The sequence below is a fragment of the Neofelis nebulosa genome, chromosome 3 (genome assembly GCF_028018385.1).
Source record: "Neofelis nebulosa isolate mNeoNeb1 chromosome 3, mNeoNeb1.pri, whole genome shotgun sequence".
In the NCBI taxonomy this organism is placed as follows: domain Eukaryota; kingdom Metazoa; phylum Chordata; class Mammalia; order Carnivora; family Felidae; genus Neofelis; species Neofelis nebulosa.
Genome location: NC_080784.1, coordinates 55559097 through 55582116, shown reverse-complemented (window position 1 = coordinate 55582116; position 23020 = coordinate 55559097). Strand labels below are relative to the sequence as shown.

Below are 23020 nucleotides of genomic sequence, written 5' to 3'. Positions count from 1 at the left end.
TTATAACATTTACAGAGTGCTTAGTAGATGCCAGGCACTATTTAAAACATTGAAATAGTATTAACTTGCTTAATCTTTACAACAATGCTATAATGTTAGTTTTAAAGGTAAAGAAACACAGACACAGTAAGAGATTAAAAAGTTGATTTGAATCCAAGGAGTTTTACCCCAGAGTTAGCAATCTTAATCAAAACAACTAAACAGGATTAAGTTGCTATGTCTCCGCTACAAAGTAAAATTGTGTGGGGGTAAAGATTGCTAGGTAGGGAGAGAACCTTTTTTTTTTTTTTTTTTTAACAATACATATAGTGATAGCAGGCAAACTAAACATAGAAATTAGAATGCTATAGCTTCAGAACAGACATAGTTGTGTGTGTCATTAAGCTTAGCTGCTTAAGATCCCGCTTCAAAATACTATTTCTTTACTATCACAATAACACATGATTGTTTAAAAATTCTATGAAACCTAAAATGCAAATAGTTCATACCAAAACACAGTATTTTTGAGGACTGGGATAGTTGTGTCCAACTCTGTGCAAAGATTAGCTACTGGTTATTTTAAAGCTAAAGTTTTATATAATTACAATGCCCAGACATTCTAGATATATGCCATAGATCATGAAATCTAAGTGCATTACTCTAGAGACACACAGAATACTGAAATTCTATTTTAGTGCACTTTTAATGACTATCTCAAAATTATCGGATTTTGTGTGCTCAAAAACACCTACTTTTAGTAACAGACATTAAAATACTTTCATTTTCTGACATTCAATTGATTTTTGGCTCAAACTTCTTGTCACACACATATAATGTACAAGTTAAAAAGAAAAAGTTACTGTTTCAACCTGTAACATCAAAATTGTGAGGATAGTGGGTAAAATATGCAATTTAATATGAGAATAACTTCTTAATAGGTCATTTATATCCTTGCATTATTTTTAGCAACCAAACGTAGTCACTGATTCTAAAATAGTGAATTTAGGAACTTCAGAAGATTATCAATATTTTAGCAGCTTCTTTAATCCTCTAGCTTTTGACCTTTATTACTGAGCTATGTAACAGAACCTTTCAATATTAAGTATTCCACACATCCAAAGTTAAAATAAAATTAAGGTAGCCTTTAATTTAAAATTGAAGCAATTTATCACTAGGAAACAAAAATCCAAGTGTCATAAAAACAGGCATAACAATGTGGTAAGAATAAAAGAAGCACTTCTTCCAGAAAAGAACACCAGATTTAAATCCCAGATGAAGAATACATTCTGATTGAATTCAGATAAGCTTAGAAATAAACTGTTTTTTTTTTCAAAGTTCATATACAGAATTACAAATTAAGATTGCTAGGAATACTAAAATGCAGACAAGAAATTTTAAATAAATAATGAGCCAGTTTTAAAGTATTTTTATTTGTTCTTTTGCCAGTTAGGGAATTAATAACTATAATTTAAACACTACGAATTAATAGAATTTCCTCTTACGTCCACAGTACCTAAACTATAACACGACGATGAGAGAATAAGATGATGCTGATGATTTTTATCTATGTAGAGGCTGAGAAATTATATAATACTGTAATTTTGTAGCATGAGAAAGCCTCTATTAGAAATGCCATTGTTGGTAATGCCTTTTTATTAAAGTTTGACTATTTGGATAATTTATTAATTCTCTCATTAGATTTTCGTTTTCATTTAGAAATTATTTATAGTCACAAAAAGACCTTTGTTTTCAGATATGTTTTACATAATTAAAGTCCCATTAAAAAATGAGACTTAAAAAAAGAAAAAAAGAAAAGAATGAGACTTAAATGAACCTTAGTAAAGAATGCTAGAAAGCTCAATAGCCAATGATTCGTTTAGGTTTGGTAACATTTTCACACCCAAGTATATGATGCTATGTAAGGAGTAATGTCAGTTCCATAAAACAGATTCTACTCCAAACATTCTTAAATTTATAGGTTAAATTTAAACTGACATAATCACTGCTATAATTTCTATCATCTACCCTCACTTCAGCAAGGAGATTATCTCCTTGCCTTCTACTATCTGACTACTTCATTGATGAAATATTGGTTAGAAAAAATAAAAAGTAGATGAAACATTTAAAGTTCATGTTAACGAGCACCTATGATAGAGGAAATACGTAAATAAGTAAACACACAATCTTCATACGGGAAGCACAAACTATACCAGGGACGTAAACACTCTAAATTTTGGATTATAAATTCTCACTTAATTTGTAAGTTTTAGATTTTTTAATTTTTAAGGTAAACTCTACATCCATTTACAACCCCGAGATTTTCAAAATTTCTATTTACCCATGGGGTTTTTTTCTTTAAAAGAGATTTTTCTTGTGTTTCTTTTTGAGAGTGAGAGAGACAGAGCATGAGCAGGGGAGGGGCAGAGAGAGGGAGACACAGATTCTGAAGCAGGCTCCAGGCTCCGAGCTGTCAGCACAGAGCCCGACGCGGGGCATGCGCTACTGACTGAGCCAGTCGGGCACCCCAACAGCTTGTATTTTTAGAATAAACTGGTCATTTCTGATTTACAATAACTGCCACCTCCTGATTGGTTACTTCTAACTGTAAAATTTTCTTTTAAACTGTCCTTTTCCCACTACCAAACCTGACTGTGATGATAACTCCATTGTCTTTCCAGATTTTAATAAAGGGCCAAACTACAAACCAGGTTTAAAAGAAATACTTCATAATACATATACATCCATTACAAAGAGAACATGCAAGCACGGTTGTGTTTAGAGATGCCTGAATCAAATGTGTTAGGTTGAACTCACCCTTGCCAGAGAAGTTCATCATTTGCAAGGTCCTGCCAAACACATGAAGCTAAGCAGAGGTCAGTCGCATTCAGGTAGGACAAGATGGTAAAGCTTAGCTCGGGGGGCAACATTTCCAAATTAATGAATCCTTCCTGTTCTTTAGATTTTCGTGCCTTCAAGAGGTGATATATATCAATGCCTCCTTGGACCTGTTTCCGATGACTGGTGTTAGAAATGCTGCTGGCAGCCATCCTCCTGCTCTGCTCTCTGCTGAGGTAGCCTTGCTCACTGTAACCTTCGTGCTGTAGCTGCTGGTTTCTGGCCACTCTCCACAGCCCCTGACCCATCTGCAAGCCTGGGAGAAAGCCAGAATGTATTAAGAAGGTTAACTCTGACCCGAAGCACTAATTTACCAGAATTAGCCTTCCTCATTAAAGCATGTTAAAAGGAGTAGTAGATTACAAAGAAGAGCTGGAACCTCCTAAGTACAAAACTTCGACAGAGAAAGTTGCAGAAATATTTGATTTGATATCAAATCACCTTTATCCCAGTTTGCTAGCTGCTTTTAAAGTCCACAGGTGACATAATCATTTTTCACATGGTGAGATTTAAAAGTTACTGATGTCCTAAAGACTCTTACAAATTATAATTATGTGGACTTATGGGCCAGTATTAAATGCAGCTCTGATCACAGCACAGGACTTTAGTTAAAAGGCCTCTAGACCCTGCTTTTTATCACAACTCGGGCTAAGCTAAGCTAGCCCCTTTTAACCAAACTCCCAGATGCATAACAGCTGTGAAACAGGCTTTTCCTTTAATTCTTGCCAGTCTACACTTAAGTTGTAGACTGTAATAAAATGTAACATAGGCCCTGAAGTCTAATTCAGAAACCTTATAAATTAGACACCTAGAACTCCGTGATAAATAGCTTAGTAATGACTATTTGGTTTTGTTGTTTCTTTAAATAAAAATCAGAATTTAAACTGATTTTCCAGTTCTTCTCCAGACAGACCCATGGATTCCTCAGAGGCACCTGGAAAAAGGTAGGAGGAGAAGAAGATGTGCCCCGGGCCTCCTCTACCTTCACTTGACCTCCAAACCAGAGCGGCTCTACATTTATCTGTTAGAAATATTGGACTGCCACTATACAAACATTAGGAAACTACTGGCCTAGGCTTCCTATTTGATCTTGGCTTTAAAGTAAGTAACTTCTCCCAGGCTAATAAATTTATTGAGAAAAATGAAATCAGGAAGAGCTTTTAACTAACACAGATATTCCATGATCTCTTTTCCAAAATATTCTTGTTTTACAAACCCAAGTTGACTGCTAATATATATGTATGTGCATGCAATTTAAAAATTGGGAGAAAAAACTACTTTTCATATAAAGTCATTAAAGTAACTTTCATAGCATCATGTAACCTTAAAATAGTTTTAATGAGCTGTTTACAATGAGAATTAACAGAAAAAGAAAGAAAGAAAAACACCACGGGTGAATAGAAATTTTGAAAATTCTTAGGAATTTGAAAATTGAATAGAATTTCAAAGAATGTCAAAGATATTTTTTCAGGATTTAAAGAGGCATGATCCACATTTATGTTTACTGAGTTATTGGCTATTATTTAGATAATGGACACTGTAATAGGTTACTCATTGATCAAAACAGAAAAATAGTCCAGGATAATTTTTCACTCTTCCTCCTTACAGTTGACTGCTTGCAACCCCAACAGCTTAAGGTATAAAGGAATGAGGGGTACAAAGAGAAGGAACATATTAATAATTTTCAAACGTGGGGAGATTTATTTACAAAGAAACCACAAAAAATAATGTTTTACCCCATAACACATACGACAATAATGGTTGGTGATTAGAATATAATAATTAAATTTGTATTTTTTAATTTTTTTTTTTTAACATTTACTTATTTTTTGAGAGACATAGAGAGACAGAGCACAAGTTGGGGAGGCGCAGAGAGAGAAGGAGACACAGAGTCCAAAGCAGGCTCCAGGCTCTGCCGTCAGCACAGAGCCCGACGCGGGGCTTGAACCCACAAACCACAAGACCACGACCTGAGCCGAAGTCGGACACCCAACTGAGTCACCCACGCACCCCAAATTTGTATTTTTTATATAGGCTCTTAAGAGATTGAACAGACAAGCTCCAGAGCTGCAGAAAATATTTACAAAACAGTTATCTAACAAAGTACTGGTATACAAAGAACTTTAAAGTCAACAATAAGAAAACAGCCCATGCAAAAATTTGCAAAAAAACTCAACAGATACCTCACCAAAAAAAAAGGTATATAGATAGCAAATAAGCATATAAAAAGACACTCCACGTTATTCTACAATCTCAAATCAAAACAATGAGATAGTAAATACCATACACATTAGAATACTTGAAATCCAAAACACTGACAACACCAAATGCAGGCAAAGATGTGGGAATGCAAAATGGGACAGTCACTTTGGCAGTTTCTTACAAAACATGCTTTTACCATATGACCCAGCATTTGTGATCCTTGGTATTCACCCAAATATGTTGAAAATTTATGTACACATAAAAACCTTCACACAAATGTCTAACATCTGTACTCACAATTATCAAAACTTGTAAGCAACCAAGGTGAGTGCATAAACTGTGGTACATCCATACACTGAAATGTTTAGGACTAAAAGAAATGAACTACGAAGCCATAAAAAGACAGGGAGGAAACTTAAATGCATATCACTAAGTGGAAGAAAATGATCTGAAAAGGCTACATAATGTACGATTCCAATAATTTGACATTCTGGAAAAGGCAAACTACAGAGAATAAATATGATTAACACAGAAAAATAAAGAATATCAACAAAATTTGTAAGGAATTTTAATTTTGGTTAATGTTTAAGTACGCCATGCCATACAACAACGTAAGCATAACTTAATTTTGACAACCATAACATTTCAAAATGTTCAAATGTTTCAAAATGACTCAAAATCATAAAGAAAGGTATTTTATTTCCATCATGGCTATTTCTGTTTATCTTAGCAAGAAAATATCTAAAATCGTGTTGCCTGCCAAGGTCATTTAGCATATCTTATCCTTTTTGATGATTACTTACATTTATTTTTCTCTTTTGCTTTTGTACCACTAAACATAAATAATACAACATGGTAACTACAATGTTTGAAATCTCAAGATTTAAGGCATTTAATACCAATTTCTGTGTATTTTCCCTACAGCATCTTTCTGGTTAAGCAGCTGTTAAGCAGCTGTTGTTAGTCTCAGGGATGTTGCTAGGGAACACAGAATCAGGGTGATTTCCCTAGGCTCTGGACTTTAATGGGGATCGCTTAAATTGAGCACTGGATAATGTGATTCAGAAAGCATCCGGCAGGTAGAAAGAGGTAAAGCTAGCAGCTGGCTCTTGGGTTGGGGGTTGAAATTTGAGGCTCATATAAGCATAATTCAGACAAAGGAAACTGCATTTTCTATTCTCCTACTGAATAATGCCACAAATTGCCCTCTTGGAATGTCCCTTTCTTTTAGGGGCAGTTCTTCATACTGGGAAAGAACATAAAACGATAAACCACTTGGGGAAGATTCATATCATAAATTTATGCTTTGGAGAAAGGAAAGGGTGTTTATAGAGTTCCATCCCCATTCCCCATCTTCCTTAGGATAACAGAGATGTGGAATGTGGGTGGACTGTCAGAAAAGTGCTAAAACTCTCAAAACCACACGATATCCATTTCAGAAGCTGTGAACTGAGTCATGGAGGGAACACAATGTTGTGGACTCTGAAACTGAACACACCTGAGTTTAAAATCTGGACTCCACTAGTTATTACTTACAGAGGACCTTGGGGGAATATACTTGACTCTTCTAAGCTTTAGCTTCTTTATATGTATGTGATCATTTGCATATTACATAATAGTAATATCTATAGTTCAAAAGATCATTGTATTGAATGAGATAATGCTTATAAAGTTCATTCCAGCTAAAATCAAGAAAATATCAGCTATCAGTTTGTTGTGAAAAGATTTTCATAAAGTGAAATTGATGAGCACTTTGGCCAAACTTATTTAATGGCACTTCAGTTGTCCAGATGTTATGCCTGCTTAATAAACTCATTTGTTCATGCTGATGCACACTATTCTTCATCTCTTTTAGTTACTTCATATTTCGGCCATGGTTATTCTTTCCCTCATAAATGCAGTTGTTTATATTGATGACCAAACCAACCAACCAACCAACCAACCAACCAACCAACCAAGTAAACCCAAACCTGAAAAACAAAGAAGACTGTGTTGTGTCCACTAAACAATTTCAAACCTCGGCATGCCTTATGATAGTGCCACTAACAAGGCCTGAAACAGGTCCTTGTGTTATTATTAGTAATCTGTCAACATTTGGTGCTAAAAGAGATATAAAATATGATAGCTTCACGCTGGGGTCTTACATGATGTCAAATTCCTGAAAATAGTTATCTGGACTGACTTCAAAGTACAAAATATTCAGATTTGTCTTAAAGTTTTAATAAATGTTAGTATAAAGATTTTCACAATTTAAAAACAGCATCATAAAAGATACAATACTCTGTCATTTGTGCCAATTCAGTCTAAAAAATATCAAGCTGCACAGTGGGATTACTGAATATACAAAGAGTTTAAAATTGAAAAAAATTAACCACCAAAGAAGTCTGTGTATTTGAAATAAATAGTTTGGGTATAAATATAGATTTTGTGATGAAATCACTGCTGATAATTTTATTCTCTCAAAACAGATTGAGAAATATAGATACTTACTCCTAGGAAACAGCACTCTTAAGAGCACAGTTAGTCTATTCTATGTACAAATAAAAGAAATATGGTCAATTCTTGTAATTTGTGGTAGTTTGGTGGGATAAAGTCACTGCATACAATGAATTAGCAAATACTAAACCATTGTTCCTAGCAGATATATGCCGTTAGGTTACTACAGCCTCTGGCTGCATTTTTGCCAACTGATGAATACATAATCTTGCTTTATGCATGTTTCTGTTTAAAGACATCTTGTTTAATATACATTGTTGATTCACTAAGATTGAACTCACCAAACCTGATCAGAGCTCATCTAACACAGGCATTTTCTCTATAAAGCACCATCACAGCCTTTTTACAGTTAGGAACACTACCCAGCACGTGAGTAGCAATTATGGGGGGCATTTTCAACAGTGAAATCATCAACACAAAAGGACAAAAACGTACAAATGTGCCACTATACAGATCACAAAAAGGACACTTGTTTATAATATCAGAGCTACAACAGGAAAACAGAGCATTGCCTTAATTTAACCTTAGCTGGGAACAGCACCTCACAGATGCAAATTTTCTACAGGTCTGTACCTGTCTGAGAATGACTGTGACAGTGCCAGGAGTCCTGATTTGGGGGATCAAAAAATAAATTTTAGCAAGTAGGAGAAATCACAAATACAAAATCTGCAAGTTAGGAAATTGCTGTAATACTGTTGAAGAGGTCCCATGCCTTTTCCTCCAGATTTGAATTTATTTTCTGTAAAGTTTATCATGTTCAGGAGACTTAGAAGATTTTTTCTAAGGACCTTCAAAATGAAACCAAAGATATTTTCTCTTGGTCTCCAAAGGTAGAAACAGTGCTTCATTATTTACCATCTGATGGAAATAAAAATGCCATAATTACATAGGTTACAGGAGAAATTATACTGATAAAAATTCCATATTGAAGTTCTTCCTTTTAGAAAAGAGAAAAAATTATAGGAAAAAAAATCAAGGTAAATCGGATGCTATAGTGTCTTATTTTTCAGAATGATAATAAAATTGACACTTAAAAGCAGAGATTTAGATACTATTTAGTAAGTGTGAATTTACATTTTACAGAAAATGGTCAATGCAAAATAAAATAAATCCCAGAACTCCTTTTTAAATTGGATGAAGACTCTCAAATGAAGCAATGGCCAAACATGCAAATGGATATTATTCAAGAATCTCATTTTTCCTGAAATTATGCAAACATAGCTATCAATTTAATTAATTTTGATTATTTTAATACAGTGGTCAAGTAACGCTCCTTACATCTCAAAGCTATTACATACAGTTTTCATGTAAGGGCCAAAGATTTATGTTCAATTCTCCACTATTTGCAGATACACTCATGTACATGAGTTCATATACATGCAAATGTCTCAGGTGGACAGAAAACTCAGAAGCCTGGCACTACTGGTTATGGGATGGGTAACCAACCTGAGCCGCTTTGAACACTCAGTGGTACTGTGGATAAATATGTCACATTAGCTGAAAGAGTCAACCGTTTTATTAATTTAATTGCATGCATAAGAATTTCCTATTTCTGTTTATTATCTTACACTTCAAATTTAACTTTGTGTTCCTAAAGTCCTATGCTACCGTGGCACAGTAGTTGGAATAAAATAAATGGAAATTAACATTACTTTAGGAAGATTCCGGCATTTTTCAAAAATAGTCTTTGATAAATATTGAGCAATAAGCATGAATAAAACTTCTTGCTTAGCCAAAGGTCCATTTATAGAGAAAATAGCCACTATCACCTCTAAATCATCTGTTGCACCTCTACCTGACAACATTTTAGGCATGTTACATCCACGGTTATTATGTATATATGTTGCTTTTCCTTCCAAAAAAAAGCTTTTTTGGTATTACATTGCTTGATTTTAGTATTCTCAACTCTAACACTATTTTGATGCATGCTAATATGGTTTCAGAAACAGGTTTTAAGCAGGATAAATATATATGGTAGGGTGTCATCTCATTAACATGGTTTGTGAGATATCAATTGGATAGTAGATAAAAGAAAGAATGTTCTAACTCATTTTTGGACAAATCTTTTATGGTCAATTCCTAGCATCTTGTTAAAAGTTTAAGCATGAATACGTATATTTATCACTTTTCCTTCCTATTAAAATGAGAGGAAATAAAAAAGAGAAATTTAAAAAGAGAAGGAAAACAGGCTGTTGAGTGAACAAAACATTTGAACAGATTTCTGTAACATGACATTGGAAGGAGTAGTTACTAGTGAAGCTATGAAGAGGAAGGAGAAAGATAGCATGGAATAGTGCATGGGGTTAAACAGAAGCTTATCTATCCTGCAGAATCTTCAAAAGGCTTTTGAGGGTCCAAAGCACAGCATAAGTAAGGAATTAATTCAGAGTAAAATGAGGAACAAAAATCAAGGGATCACTGGCTCACTGTTTCCTTCCTTCCACAATATTGACAAAAATTAGCCCCCTTACAATCTTATTAAGAAGTAAAATGGAACAACAGACAACAGAAGCTATCCTTCAACACACATGCAACAAGTGTCTTGAATGATTAGGCATCTACTCCAACCCCTTTCCCTTATCTGGGTTAAATGAAGAAGTGTTTCTTCTAAAGAAACTGAACCCTAGAGAAAAGATTCCCCTTGTAACATTTGGAAGCAGCCCAACATAATGGCTATCAAACCAATCATCCCAAAGCAAGGGCCACCAACTTTATATAGGTGCATACATCTACAAATCAACTTTTTATTGTCTCAAAGATCTAACATTCAATCATTAATCATTGAATCATATTCAAATGCTGAAGCATTTGCACAATGATCACTTGGCTTATTTTCCTTATTTTACCCAGTGACTCTTCAACAAGAGTTAAAAGTTAATTTTAATCTTGATCTAATAAATAAAATCATAAACTCTACATATTACATATTTGAGAGCTGGCTTACAGAAGGAACCCACTGAAGTTCTGCATTGTATAAATATGGCAGAAGGGTACATCTTTCTCCCAACTTTAACCTTTCCAGTCCACTTGGGACATCCTCAAGGGCTACCCAGAAAATCCTAAAGCAGTGTTTCTTAAATGCAGATTATGAATGTCCAGTGAGCTAGAAGATAATCAACACAAAACAAATGCAATGGAATAACATCAAAAGAAATATTGGGAGCGGATGTGAAAAAGCTCCTATTGGCCAACCCATATGAAAATTTGAGCATCCAAATAATAAGCACACTAATGGATTATAATCCATCACATAACAAAAAGAATCCATGTGTTTACATTGATAATAAATAAACATATAAATAAAGGAGATAAAAAGCTCTTCTTTACAGAAAAATGTTATACAGATAAAAGGAATACAGGGGTATTAGAAGAATCATCTCACAAGCATCATAGGAAAAATAATTCTGGCAAAGATTATGAGTGGATGCTGTATCTGGAATTTGAAAAAGAATGGAATATTTATAGTGTTTCCCAAGATTCCTCACATATGACTCCTAAATTACAAAAAAAAATTATGAAGACAGTATATAACCAAATGACCAAAATTAACATTTATCAACAGGAGACAAATTATATCATGTGCCTCTGGCCCCAATACTCTGAGAAGGACACAGAATCAATTGTGCAGTATTCCTGACAAAAATGTATGTATAAACTGCAGCTAACCATGAGGACTATCAGAGGAAACCAAATGGAGTCTCTAAAATGATAGGACTTTTCCCTTCACAAATGCTATGAAGTCAAAGAAAGGCTGAGGAACAGTTCAGGAACATTATTCGGATAACCGAAAGACTAAACACATGGACTAAAGATTGGATCAAATATCATATCACTGTTAAAGTTCCTGAATTTGATAACTGTGCAGTGGCTCTGTCACAGTATATTATTGTTCTTTGGAAACACACTTCAGGCATCCCATACGTAACTTAGTCTCAGATGGTTCAGAAAAATAGTAACGTCTATCTCCGTAAACAGAAATTTGGTGTGGAATCCAGGCATGTGAATTTGAAAAAAACTCTTGGTTTGATATGCACTCGGTTTAAAATTACTGCTCTGGAGTTTACTGTAATACAGACTGAAAACCACTAATCAGGAGATAAATGCCCAGCATTATGGATTAACAGTAGTAGGAGACTCCTGTCAAGGAAAACATCAAAACGGATGTGCCATTTTTGACAAAAAGTTTTATTTTAAAGGATGGAGAAAATGTTTGAAAGAAAGTAGAAAGAAACGCCCCTTTTAACTCTTTTTGTGTTCATCTTTAAGACTTGGCATTCATGGCTGTGTTCTCTCCTTCTGTACATAACATTATGTGGATAATATTCAATAATATAAATATTAAACATAATATTGTTTTTATACCATGAAACATTTATTTAGTACTTTCTCTATGCTAAATACTCTGTTAAAGCTTTTCTATGTTACCTCATTTTAATCCTCACAACAACCACAACAGGTGGAGATTATTATTCTAATTTTGTAGCTGAGGAACTATGACCCAGAGAGGTTAAACATCTTTGCCCAAGATCTCATAGCTGGCGAATGTAAAATTTAGGATTCAAGCTTAGGTCTATGTGAGTCCAAAGCTTTTATTCTCAACCACCAAACCTCATGCCCAGAACCGTTAGAGCCCACAGATGGCAAAGGCAATCTCCCATCTGTTTCTTCGGCGCTGGCTCTCATCTCTTTTTCCTGTTACTGCTTATTACCTCCATTGTTGTTTCCGGCTGCGGTTTTTCTCACAGGCTTTGATGAGAAAACAGATCTGGTTAAAACTCCAACACAGAATCTGATTCACCTATAGACTGTGGTCCTCATTTTCCTCATCAGTAAGATAATGGATAATTCTTATCCCATGGGACTTACGGGGGCTAACATTTAAAGAACCTAATTCAGAGTAACAGGTAGTTTCGTGGCCATCTTTCAAACTTCTTTAAATGATAATCATACGTTGCTTTTTCCATTTCAAATTAACCTGATTATTTTGGATTTAATTAGTGAGTGGTTATAGTCCTGCTTCTGAATTTCATTAATTTAGGATCTGAGAAATTGGGAGAGATGCCATTTACCTTTGCTAGGTGAATATATAAAGTAAGAAAAAGATTCTAACTTTGCTTAGATTGAAACACTATATATAAAAACAAAGTTTGACAATTAAGGCCAAGTACTTAGTCATCAGTCAGTGGTAACAGAGATACTTTTTTGGCAGTTAAGCACTACCATCATCTTTAATCATCATCAGTGTTTCTAGAAATGAAAACTTTAAGACTCCATAGGAAGATTCAACATGTCAAAGTCACTTCTGGTAGCATGACAAAATAAATCTGTCAATTAATAAGAGGAAATTTCTACTATAGATCTCTAGAACATCAGCAATCACCAGTAATTTAAATTTTAAAGTACTTTGTGAATAGCATGGCAATTCATTAGATCTTTAAAGTTAATGTTACAATTGTTGAGATTCATATTTTTAAGCATATTTCTTAATTATGGAATACTAATATTTATTCAAACATGTTCGTTAAGACAATACCTTTGGAACAACCTATTACACTGTGTATTTTTCACATTTATCATATTATATATAGTAAAAGAAATATTTTAAAATGTATACATACCTTGTTTTATCATGCTCTGTTTCACTGCACTTGGCAGATACTTAGTTTTCTACAGATTGAAGGACTGATGCAAACCTGCATCAAGCAAGTGCATCAATGCCATTTCCCCCCCCCCCCCCCCCCCCCCGACAGCATTTGTGCACTTTGTGTCACATTTTAGCAATTCTTGCAACACTTCAAACTTTTTCATTATCGTATTTGTTGTGGTGATCTGTGATCAGTGAATATGAGTCACTGAAAGCTCACATGATGGTTAGCATCTTTTAGCAATAAAATATCTTGTAGCTAAGGTGTGCACATTTTTTAGACATAATACTATTGCACACTGTAATAGACTACAGTAGAGTATAAACATAACTTTTATATGCATTGAGAAACAAAAAAAATTCCTTTGATTTGCTTTATTGTGGTATTCAGTTTATTGTGGTCCAGAGTCAAACCCTCAATATCTCCGAGGTAGGCCTGTATATAGGCAGTCCTTGCTTTGTACAACATTGTGCTAACTATTAACAGTGACCATGGGACTGTGAAAAGCTCTAATATGCACATTTCAGTTACAACGGTACCATGCAAAGTAAGAACTGAGTTTAAGTACTAACACGAGGAATTGATTGCAATCAATAGGCTACATGTATAAATCCAGTACCAAATACAGTGCCTTATCCCTATAAAGTACTCAGTAAATATTTTGAGTGAACAAATGGATGAGTGGCATGCAATGATAAAAAACTGAATTAGATGAACCTTGACTTAAACTTCACGTATCTTTTAAAAATTAACTCAAATTGGATCACAAACTTAAATGTAAAGTGTACAATTGTAAAACTTTTAGAAAAATTCATAGAAGGAAATCTTAAGGATCTAGGATTAGGCAGAGTTCTCATACTTGACATCAAAAGGATGATCCAATTTAAAAAAAAAAAAAAAGTCTGTGTCTCCCTCTCTCTCTGCCCCTCCCCCATTCATGCTCTGTCTCTCTCTGTCCCAAAAATAAATAAAAAACGTTGGAAAAAAAAAATTAAAAAAAAAAAAAGGATGATCCATAAGAGTAAAACTCTGTAAGAGTAAAAACTGATAAAGTATATCTCTATAATCAAGAACTCTTGCTCTTTGAAGCCCTATGTAAAGAAGATGAAAACACAAGCTGTGTAGAGACTGAGAGAAAATATTTGAAAACTACATTCTGACAAAGGACCACTATCTAGAATACATAAACAGCTCTCAAAACAATAAAAAAAAAAATTCAATTTAAAAAGAAGCAACAGATATTTTGCCAAAGAGGATATAACAAGTGGCACGTGAGCGGATGGTGACACATTCAATGTATCATTACCCAGGAGGGAGTGGGTCTAACCATAAAAGGGCAGCATGAGGAATCCCTGTGGTGCTTGAACTGTTCAGTATCTTGGCTGTGGTGCTGGACAGTCGAACCTGTGAATGATTTCGTATACCTATTTACACATGGGAGTGAAAATAAAACTGGGGTTATATGAATAAGATTGACAGACTGTATTCATATCAATGTCTGGGTTGTGATAGTAGATTACAGTTTTGCAAAATGTCCCCATCCGTGGAAACCTGCCAAGGTGTACAAAAGATCTCTCTGTATACTTCCTGCAACTGCACGTGCATCCACAATCACCTCAAAAAAGGGGGAGGGTAGGGGCGCCTGGGTGGCTCAGTCGGTTAAGCGGCCGACTTCAGCTCAGGTCATGATCTCGCGGTCCGTGAGTTCGAGCCCCGCGTCAGGCTCTGTGCTGACAGCTCAGAGCCTGGAGCCTGTTTCAGATTCTGTGTCTCCCTCTCTCTGACCCTCCCCCGTTCATGCTCTGTCTCTCTCTGTCTCAAAAATAAATAAATGTTAAAAAAATAAAAATAAAAAAAAAAAAGGGGGAGGGTAAAATTGTACACTTACAATGGGTGAATTTTGATATGTGAATGATAAAGCAGTAAACTGGTTTAAAAAAAGAATCCGAGAGAAACTCTAATGCCTGCTCTAAAGAGAATGACAAAGGACGCAGCAAGTCTAGCGTCATTTGACAAATAGTAACTATGTTAAATTTCGGGAAATTCAACTAATCACTAAAAATCTATAACCTATGAATCATCTCTGACTTCATGGAACTTCCTATATGGGTCAAAAGAAGACATGATCAAGGAATCCAAATCCTGAAAGATATAAATCCTATGTTCTATTTACATAGGATGCATCAATAATTGGATAGAACATAATTGGGAAGTGGAACCTGGGTGGCCCAGTCAGTTAAGCGTCCTGCTTCGGCTCAGGTCATGATCTTGCGGTTTGTGGGTTCGATCCCCGTGTTGTTCTCTCTGCTTCTGAGAGCTTGGCGCCTGGAGCCTGCTTTGGATTCTATATCTCCCTGTCTCTCTGCCTCTCCCCCTGCTCATGCTCTGTCTCTCTCAAAAGTAAATAAACATTAAAAAAAAATAATAATAATTGGGCAAAGGTATAAATGCTAAAGAACTGGTATTTGTGTGTCTCCTCTTTGATCTAATAAATATGGAAATGCAAAATACATTAAAGAGAAAACTGGTATAATTACTTATTAAAAATCAAAGTACATAAACTTAATTCGGATTGCTTCAAATAAGCTTATTTCTAATATATAGAAATACTGATAATTTACTAAGAAGATTTTAATAATAAGTATTAAATACTATGATTTTAAAAATCAGAGTAAGTTTTGTTTAAACCTCTTATATTCTGTTTTTAATATTTAAAAAAAAATTTTAATATTTTTATTTATTTTTTAGAGAGAGAGTGAGTGGGAGGGGGCAGAGAGAGAGAGGGAGACACAGAATCTGAAGCAGGCTCCAGGCTCCGAGTTGTCAGTACAGAGCCTGACATTGGGGCTCTAACTCATGAGCCATGAGATCATGACCTGAGCAGAAGTTGGACGCTCAACCGACTGAGCCACCCAGATGCCCCTACATCTCTTATATTCTTTTTTTTTTATTTTCCAACGTTTTTAATTTATTTTTGGGACAGAGAGAGACAGAGCATGAACGGGGGAGGGGCAGAGAGAGAGGGAGACACAGAATCGGAAACAGGCTCCAGGCTCCGAGCCATCAGCCCAGAGCCTGACGCGGGGCTCGAACTCACGGACCGCGAGATCGTGACCTGGCTGAAGTCGGACGCTTAACCAACTGCGCCACCCAGGTGCCCCACATCTCTTATATTCTTAAAAATCCTTGTTTCTATTAAAATAATAATGGTGACATTAATAATAATACATACTTTTATTATGTATTGATGGGTTATTTGGAAAAGCTTATTTTAAAAAAATAAGTGTTTAGGCCTCTTTGGGTTTTAAACTTTGGGTTTTATTATGCTGAGATTGGAGAATGTAGGCTATATGATGTCTGCCTGAGAGAAATGGGTAAGTTTTCTTGACACTGTTACAATGGAAAGTGAATTTAAAGTTACAGCTCCAATTATGCCATATGTCGTATGACCTTAGATATTTCAAACAAGGTTTGCGAGCTTCTGTCTCCTATAAAATACGGGAAATCACTCCTGTCTATTTTACAGGATTGCTTTAAGTCTTAATTGATGAGACAGATACATATATATATATATATATATATATATATATATGTATCTGTCATAAAAGCATGTTTTAATTGGTAAAGCAGTATGTAGATCCTGACCTTTTTCTAACGCAAAGATTGCAGAAATAGCAATACTTTTCTGACATGATTTTAGATGTAATTTTCTCATTTTTACCAAATGAAATACAGTTTCAGTCAAAACAGAGCACAATGGCACTTCCACCAAGAAGCCAGAATAAATTAATCATCAACTATATTAGTCACCAACTTAGTACAGGGTATGAGAACCGTAATACTTTTCTAGTCTAGTAGATGGCTACATTTCTAAAACAGACAGTATTCTTGACTGACTGTATTTGTAATGTCTTGTTCTCTTTTCAAAAGAGTATTTCCACAAAAAGTAAGAGTAATTTATTTTAGTAATAGCTGTTGCTATATCTAATATACAGCTTATCTGTAAAATGTTAAGCAGCTTTAATCAAAACATCCCTATGTAACAAACATCAAATGAAATACTATTCTATAAGAAAAAGGTAAATGAATTAGTACGTTTAGTAATTCCATGGCAGTAAACATTCCACATGCTGTGGGGATAACTCCACGTAATAAAGAATGGCTTACATACCATTTAGGTAGAAAATACACGGTGGGAGATGGGAAAAACAGAAATGAGTCTGGAGGCATCAAAAACGCCTACTTCTTTAAATACTTTGGTTTGAAGCAAACCAATTCCATAAATTTCTTCCTGAGAAAACACTGTGAATCACTGGTTTGTGATGATTGACATATAAATAATCTCATTCAAATAACTCACCATAGAAAGTTAGTTTTCTTCAATAATTCCTAAACATCTGAATAGTGGAATTCAGAAATGAGAGATTTCCTATCTCAGATAAAGATTTAAAATGTTATACCAGAAAAGTTAGTCTGAAAATGTTAATCTTATTATGACTTAAAGATGAGGAAATTCACTTTTATCTTCTTAGAAATTTTCGGTATTCTTCAATTAGATAGTAACAACTAGAATTTGATTATTTTAGGTTTTCTGATTATGTTATCATTTATCCTTCAATGATATCATGTGATACTACTCAATGGCATAAGAACATCAGAAATTCTGTGAGAAAATATTTTCTCTAAGACATTTAGAATCAAGTGGCAGCCCAGCATTTATTTCTCCACTTCCAAAAGAATGGACCACCAAAGTAGTTCAGAACACACTGGGTGGAGAAATTTAAAAAAAAGAAAAGAAAAAAAAGAGAAGAAAAAAAAATGTGATAACCAAAATCACATCCCTAAAACTGAATGGCAACGATTGAGGGAAAGAAGGGTAGGTCCACAAGGAGGTCTTTCTAAGAAAAGGGAAATAACTAAGTATTAAGAGGTCACAAGGTACGTTAAACACATTAAAAAAAAACAAAAACAAGCCCACACTCATTAAATTTAAAGATCTGGTCTGCAAGAGCAGTTTTTGTTACTAAAAGGCATACCATTTGTAGTTGTTTTTTTTTTAATTCAAAAAGATTTACAATATCACTTTGGTTTCTGAAGCTTTTTTCCAGTTCTTTAATTTGATTCTATAATGAGGGCCACCAAACGGCATCTAAACAAATCTAAAAATTAAAATGTGTCATTTAAATGTGACCAAAAAAAGCTGAGAATTTTAGCTTTATTTAATTTCTTTGGCTTGTTTTGTAAGAAATGTTCCACTGTTTTACTTTAACCTTTAAATAAAATACATTTATCATACCTCACCTGTTTTAACTTTTAAACAAAAAGTATTATTACACTCCTCATCAGCATTGTTGTTAATTACGCTGGTTCTGACGTAACCGCACTATTTACTCAAGCCCACTGAAAATCAGCAACTGCCATAGCAGCATATCTCAACCCACCTCCTTGGGGCACACCATGCTCTGTGCCCACGGACCAAAATGTCCATTGCTATGACAGTTGAGGAATTAAAATAACAAAACAAAAACTAATTCTCACTGAATTGCCTGTAGACAAATAAAACAAGAAATTAAAATATTGAGGGCAGCCAGAATACAAGGAAAGACAGAAATGAGGTGAGAAAATATCCAGTAATGAAAAGAGACAGACAGAAAATATAGATTTATTTGGGCTCCTTCTCTTTATTAGTTCTATTGGGAAAGTCACTTAAATTCGAGGTCTCAGTTTCCTCACCTGTAAAACAAGAGTTTTGAACCCGATGATCGATCCCTAAGGTCTCTTTTAGCTATAAAATTCTATGATTCTGAGACATAGAGATGAGAAAAAAATTTTTTTCTCTGACAATGAGAAAAAAATCCTAAAAAATAAAATAAAATGAAGAGGTGATAGAGAGTGTGTGTGTCTAAGCATCTGTTCTTTCCATTCTTTTCCCCTGTGTTCATGACTTCTACAAATCACTACTCAGTATGGGCAGATAGGGATTCTCCTAATACGGCTCACTAACTAAAATCTTGTTTCTTCATTCAAAGAGCTTATGAAATCTTATGGAATCTATTCCTGACAAACACATGAACACAGAGCTAAACTCCCTAATGCCTAAACCTGAAACCACAAATCTTTTTTCATCTCTGTCACTAAAGTATGTGCCACAAGTACGATGTAAATTATTCAAGCCAAGATGTTTTAATTTTATTATAGAATCTATGTCGATAAATTTGTCAGAAAAACAAGGTGATGAGGAAAAAAACAAATAAGGAGTAGAAATTTCTAGAAGTAGCTATATTTCATTAAAGTTGTTTTAAAATTATTAAGTAATTTAATGAAAAAGCAATATGAGTTAGATGTATTTCGGACTTCAGTATTAATGATCTTGATGCATTATCCCAGGCCAGCCAAGGGATTAGCCTCAGCTTCCAAATTTGAATCAAAATACAGAAAAAAGACAGTTGTACACAACTTGGTTAAGTACTGAACTATAAAACCAGACGTTTCAGTAATTTCAATGCACTGCGATCAAAGAAGATAATCTCTTGGTGACTCAATGGTTTTATTTTACACTGTGAAGTAAGGAAAATTACTATCTTTTAACCTATATAAAAGCACAGTAAACACATAAAAAAATCCCTATTAAATTGATCACATACAAGAAATTATAATGGCTGTTTCAGCATATTTAGCAGTTATTACTATAGGGTATTTTGTGGGTGGAAGTGTTTCAACTGTATTATTTTCTCAAGCGTCTGTTTAAAATTTTGCATATATCTAAGGGCCCAACATCACATTAGTTAACTGGCTGCAACCTACTATAAATGAAATACTAGCCTGACAGAGAATCCCAATTTAAAAGCCAAACTTGTAATTTGAGAATTGACACATTTAGGCTACTGTGAAACACTTAAGGTATAGAAGATAAACCTGAATTATACTTTACGAGCGGGTAAGGATTTACAACATCTTTCAAACCTGGAAGGAGCACAGGCACTTTTACAGCAGATCACAGCTAACAGAGTGTCACAACAAACCCTGAAAGCCTGCACCTTTCATTCCTAATAAGCTTATGCGATTCATTGACAAAATCTGTGCTGGTGGTGCACAGCCAGGAAATGCTGATAGAAGGAGGTACCTGCCACCTAATAATGCTGAAAAACAGACCTGCAAAGTACACTTCTATTCTCAGATTCCCCTCTCCCATCCTTACTTGATCTTCCACCATCATAAAGAGGGCCACTGACTTGCATTCTTTCTATACCAGAAAAGCACACCTCTAGCTTTTCCTAACTTCTTTCCTCCTTGAGAGCTATCTTTGCTCACATGTATTTTGATACGGTTTCAACTATATAAGATGGTAATGGGTAAAGAGTACACAATCTCCAGCTGTGATATGCTCTGCTCATGTAGACCCTAAAAATACAAACATTCCTCTCACACACATTGGCCCTCAGGCAGAATTTCCCAAGAAAAATAGTAGGCCCCTCTTCAGATAATTAGAAGGACCAAAAGACAACAAACAAAAGCCCAACTTTTTTCAGAGAAGTAATGCTTGCCCAAATTTATTTCTTTACAAGTTGACATCTCTCCTCTGACTGCATTTCATTTGGATGCATTTTTGCTCAGTTATTTCCATCTATTAACGCTTACATTTTTTTTTTTTTTTAACGTTTATTTATTTTTGAGACAGAGAGAGAGACAGAGCATGAACGGGGGAGGAGCAGAGAGAGAGGGAGACACAGAATCGGAAGCAGGCTCCAGGCTCTGGGCCATCAGCCCAGAGCCCGACGCGGGGCTCGAACTCACAGACCGCGAGATCGTGACCTGGCTGAAGTCGGACGCTTAACCGACTGCGCCACCCAGGCGCCCCTAACGCTTACATTTTTAATGTTTGTTTACTTCTGAGAGAGAGACACACAGACAGAACACAAGCAGGAGAGGGGCAGAGAGGGTGAGAGACAGAATCTGAAGTAGGCTCCAGGCTCTGAGCCAGCCCGGAGCCTAACCTGGGGCTCCAACTCACAAACCTCGAGATCAGGACCTGAGCCAAAGTCAGAAGAAGCTTAACCGACTGACCCACCCAGGCACCCCGCCCCCCGCCCATCCATTAACTCTTAAAAGTTATCAGCCAGGCTGTCTGTGTTAGGCAGTCTTGAGGATAGCCCCCAAAGACCCTTGCATCCTGGAACTGGTGCCCTCATATATTCCTCTCTACATTGACTTTTGGTTGGATTTACTGAGTCACTTCTATTACAATGTGGCAAATACCACTTCAGAGATTAGGTTATAAAAAACTACTGACAAAAGACTCTCTATTGTACTCTCTATGTGGTGGAGAACCTAGGTCTGTAAACAACCATGTGAGTGCACGTGGAAGCGTGGAAGCGGATCCTTCTACCCCTGAGAGAAGCTTTCAGATAAGACCAGTCCCCACCTATAGCCTGACTACAAACTCATGAAAGACCTTGAGTCAGAGGCTCTCCACCAAGCTGTAACCAAGTTTCTGACCCACAAAAACTGTGAGATAATCAATGTTTGTGGTTTTAAGCTGCTGAATTTGAGTAATTTGTCACTCAGCAATGGATAACTAATACAGTATCTCATCAGACAAAATATCAAGTTAAAGTGAATAACAATGGCAAGTTTCTTACTCAACTTGAAAAACAGAATAAATTTTTTTCTTCATTCTCAGATCTGCTCACTTTTGTAAACCATTTTCTTGGGGGGTTTAAAAACCTCCTATCTCATAAATACGGTTGCCAAACTCCAAATATTAAAAGGAAAGCTCAAATGCAAAACATAAGTTAGCTTCACTTTGCAGTAATAAAGATCATGATATATTGTATTGGAGAGAAACATCTAGGATCCAAGAAAATAAAAGTTCAATTTTAAAAAAATAAGTAGACTCAGTTATTAAATTACTAATACATACAGATCCTAAAAACAAGAACAAAAACTTCATTGAGGATTGGAATTAATTTATGTATTTTCACCTAACAATATTTCATTGGAACGCTCACCGTAAGAGAGTAGACCCCAGTCACAAACAAGAGATAGATTAAAAAATATGCCAGATTTATAATACAAGTTTGACTGCTGAAGCAACTGGCAAATCCATCATAACCTTAACTAAAAAGTGTTTGCATTCTTATTACTGAAAAGTAAGTAAAGAACCGAAAATGGTACCTATGCATCAAGAAACCACTGTTTGAAAAGCAACACTTGGGCTAGAAAGAGGATTCCTTGCCATTTCTTGCCTTTATTTCATAATGAGGCCGGGTCATCACCTGGGGTCCCAAGTTCACCTACACTCCAGTGGCCTAGAAACACAAGGAACACACCTACTCCCGCCTCCTGATACAGATTCCACATTTTAATAAGCCATCACAGCTGTCACTCTAAATGCTCTGCACAGCTATTGGTCCCAAAGTCTCTCTGGTTGGCAAGTTTCTGCCAACTGGCAAGCACCCGTTGTCTATTTCCGAGAAGAAAAGTAAGGGTATGCAAAGAAGAGAGGCAAGAGCTCTGACATATCTAGGCTGATGCTTGTACCTGAACGACCTGCGATCCCCACCGCCGCCGCGACGAATCGGTCTCTGGGCGGGGGCTTTTTTTAGTCACAAAGAAAATGGCTCAGCCGGGAACCGGTGCCCGGGCCATGGAGAAGCCGGTTCAAACTTCACTTGTTCGCGCCGATAGTGGTGACAGCAGTGAGGATATCAGAAGCAGCACAGGATTCCTCTGGACTCAGCTCGCCTCAAGCTGTAGCAGCCAGAGTTGCGGACTGCCCGACTTTTGACGTTTCCTATTGTTGC

General features: G+C 35.6%; 1 protein-coding gene across 1 annotated transcript in view; it reads right to left on the bottom strand.

Annotated features, from left to right (window-relative positions):
- FBXO8 (F-box protein 8) overlaps positions 1-23008 on the bottom strand; it is a 46272-nt gene extending 23264 nt beyond the window's left edge. Inside the window, exons 1-2 of the mRNA XM_058720880.1 lie at positions 22758-23008; positions 2794-3130 (exon numbers count right to left, since the gene is read on the bottom strand). Coding sequence (XP_058576863.1) covers positions 2794-3122 — 329 coding nt within the window. The 5' untranslated portion in view covers positions 3123-3130; positions 22758-23008. The remainder of the gene's footprint in view (positions 1-2793; positions 3131-22757) is intronic.
- Between the last annotated feature and the right edge of the window lie 12 nt (positions 23009-23020).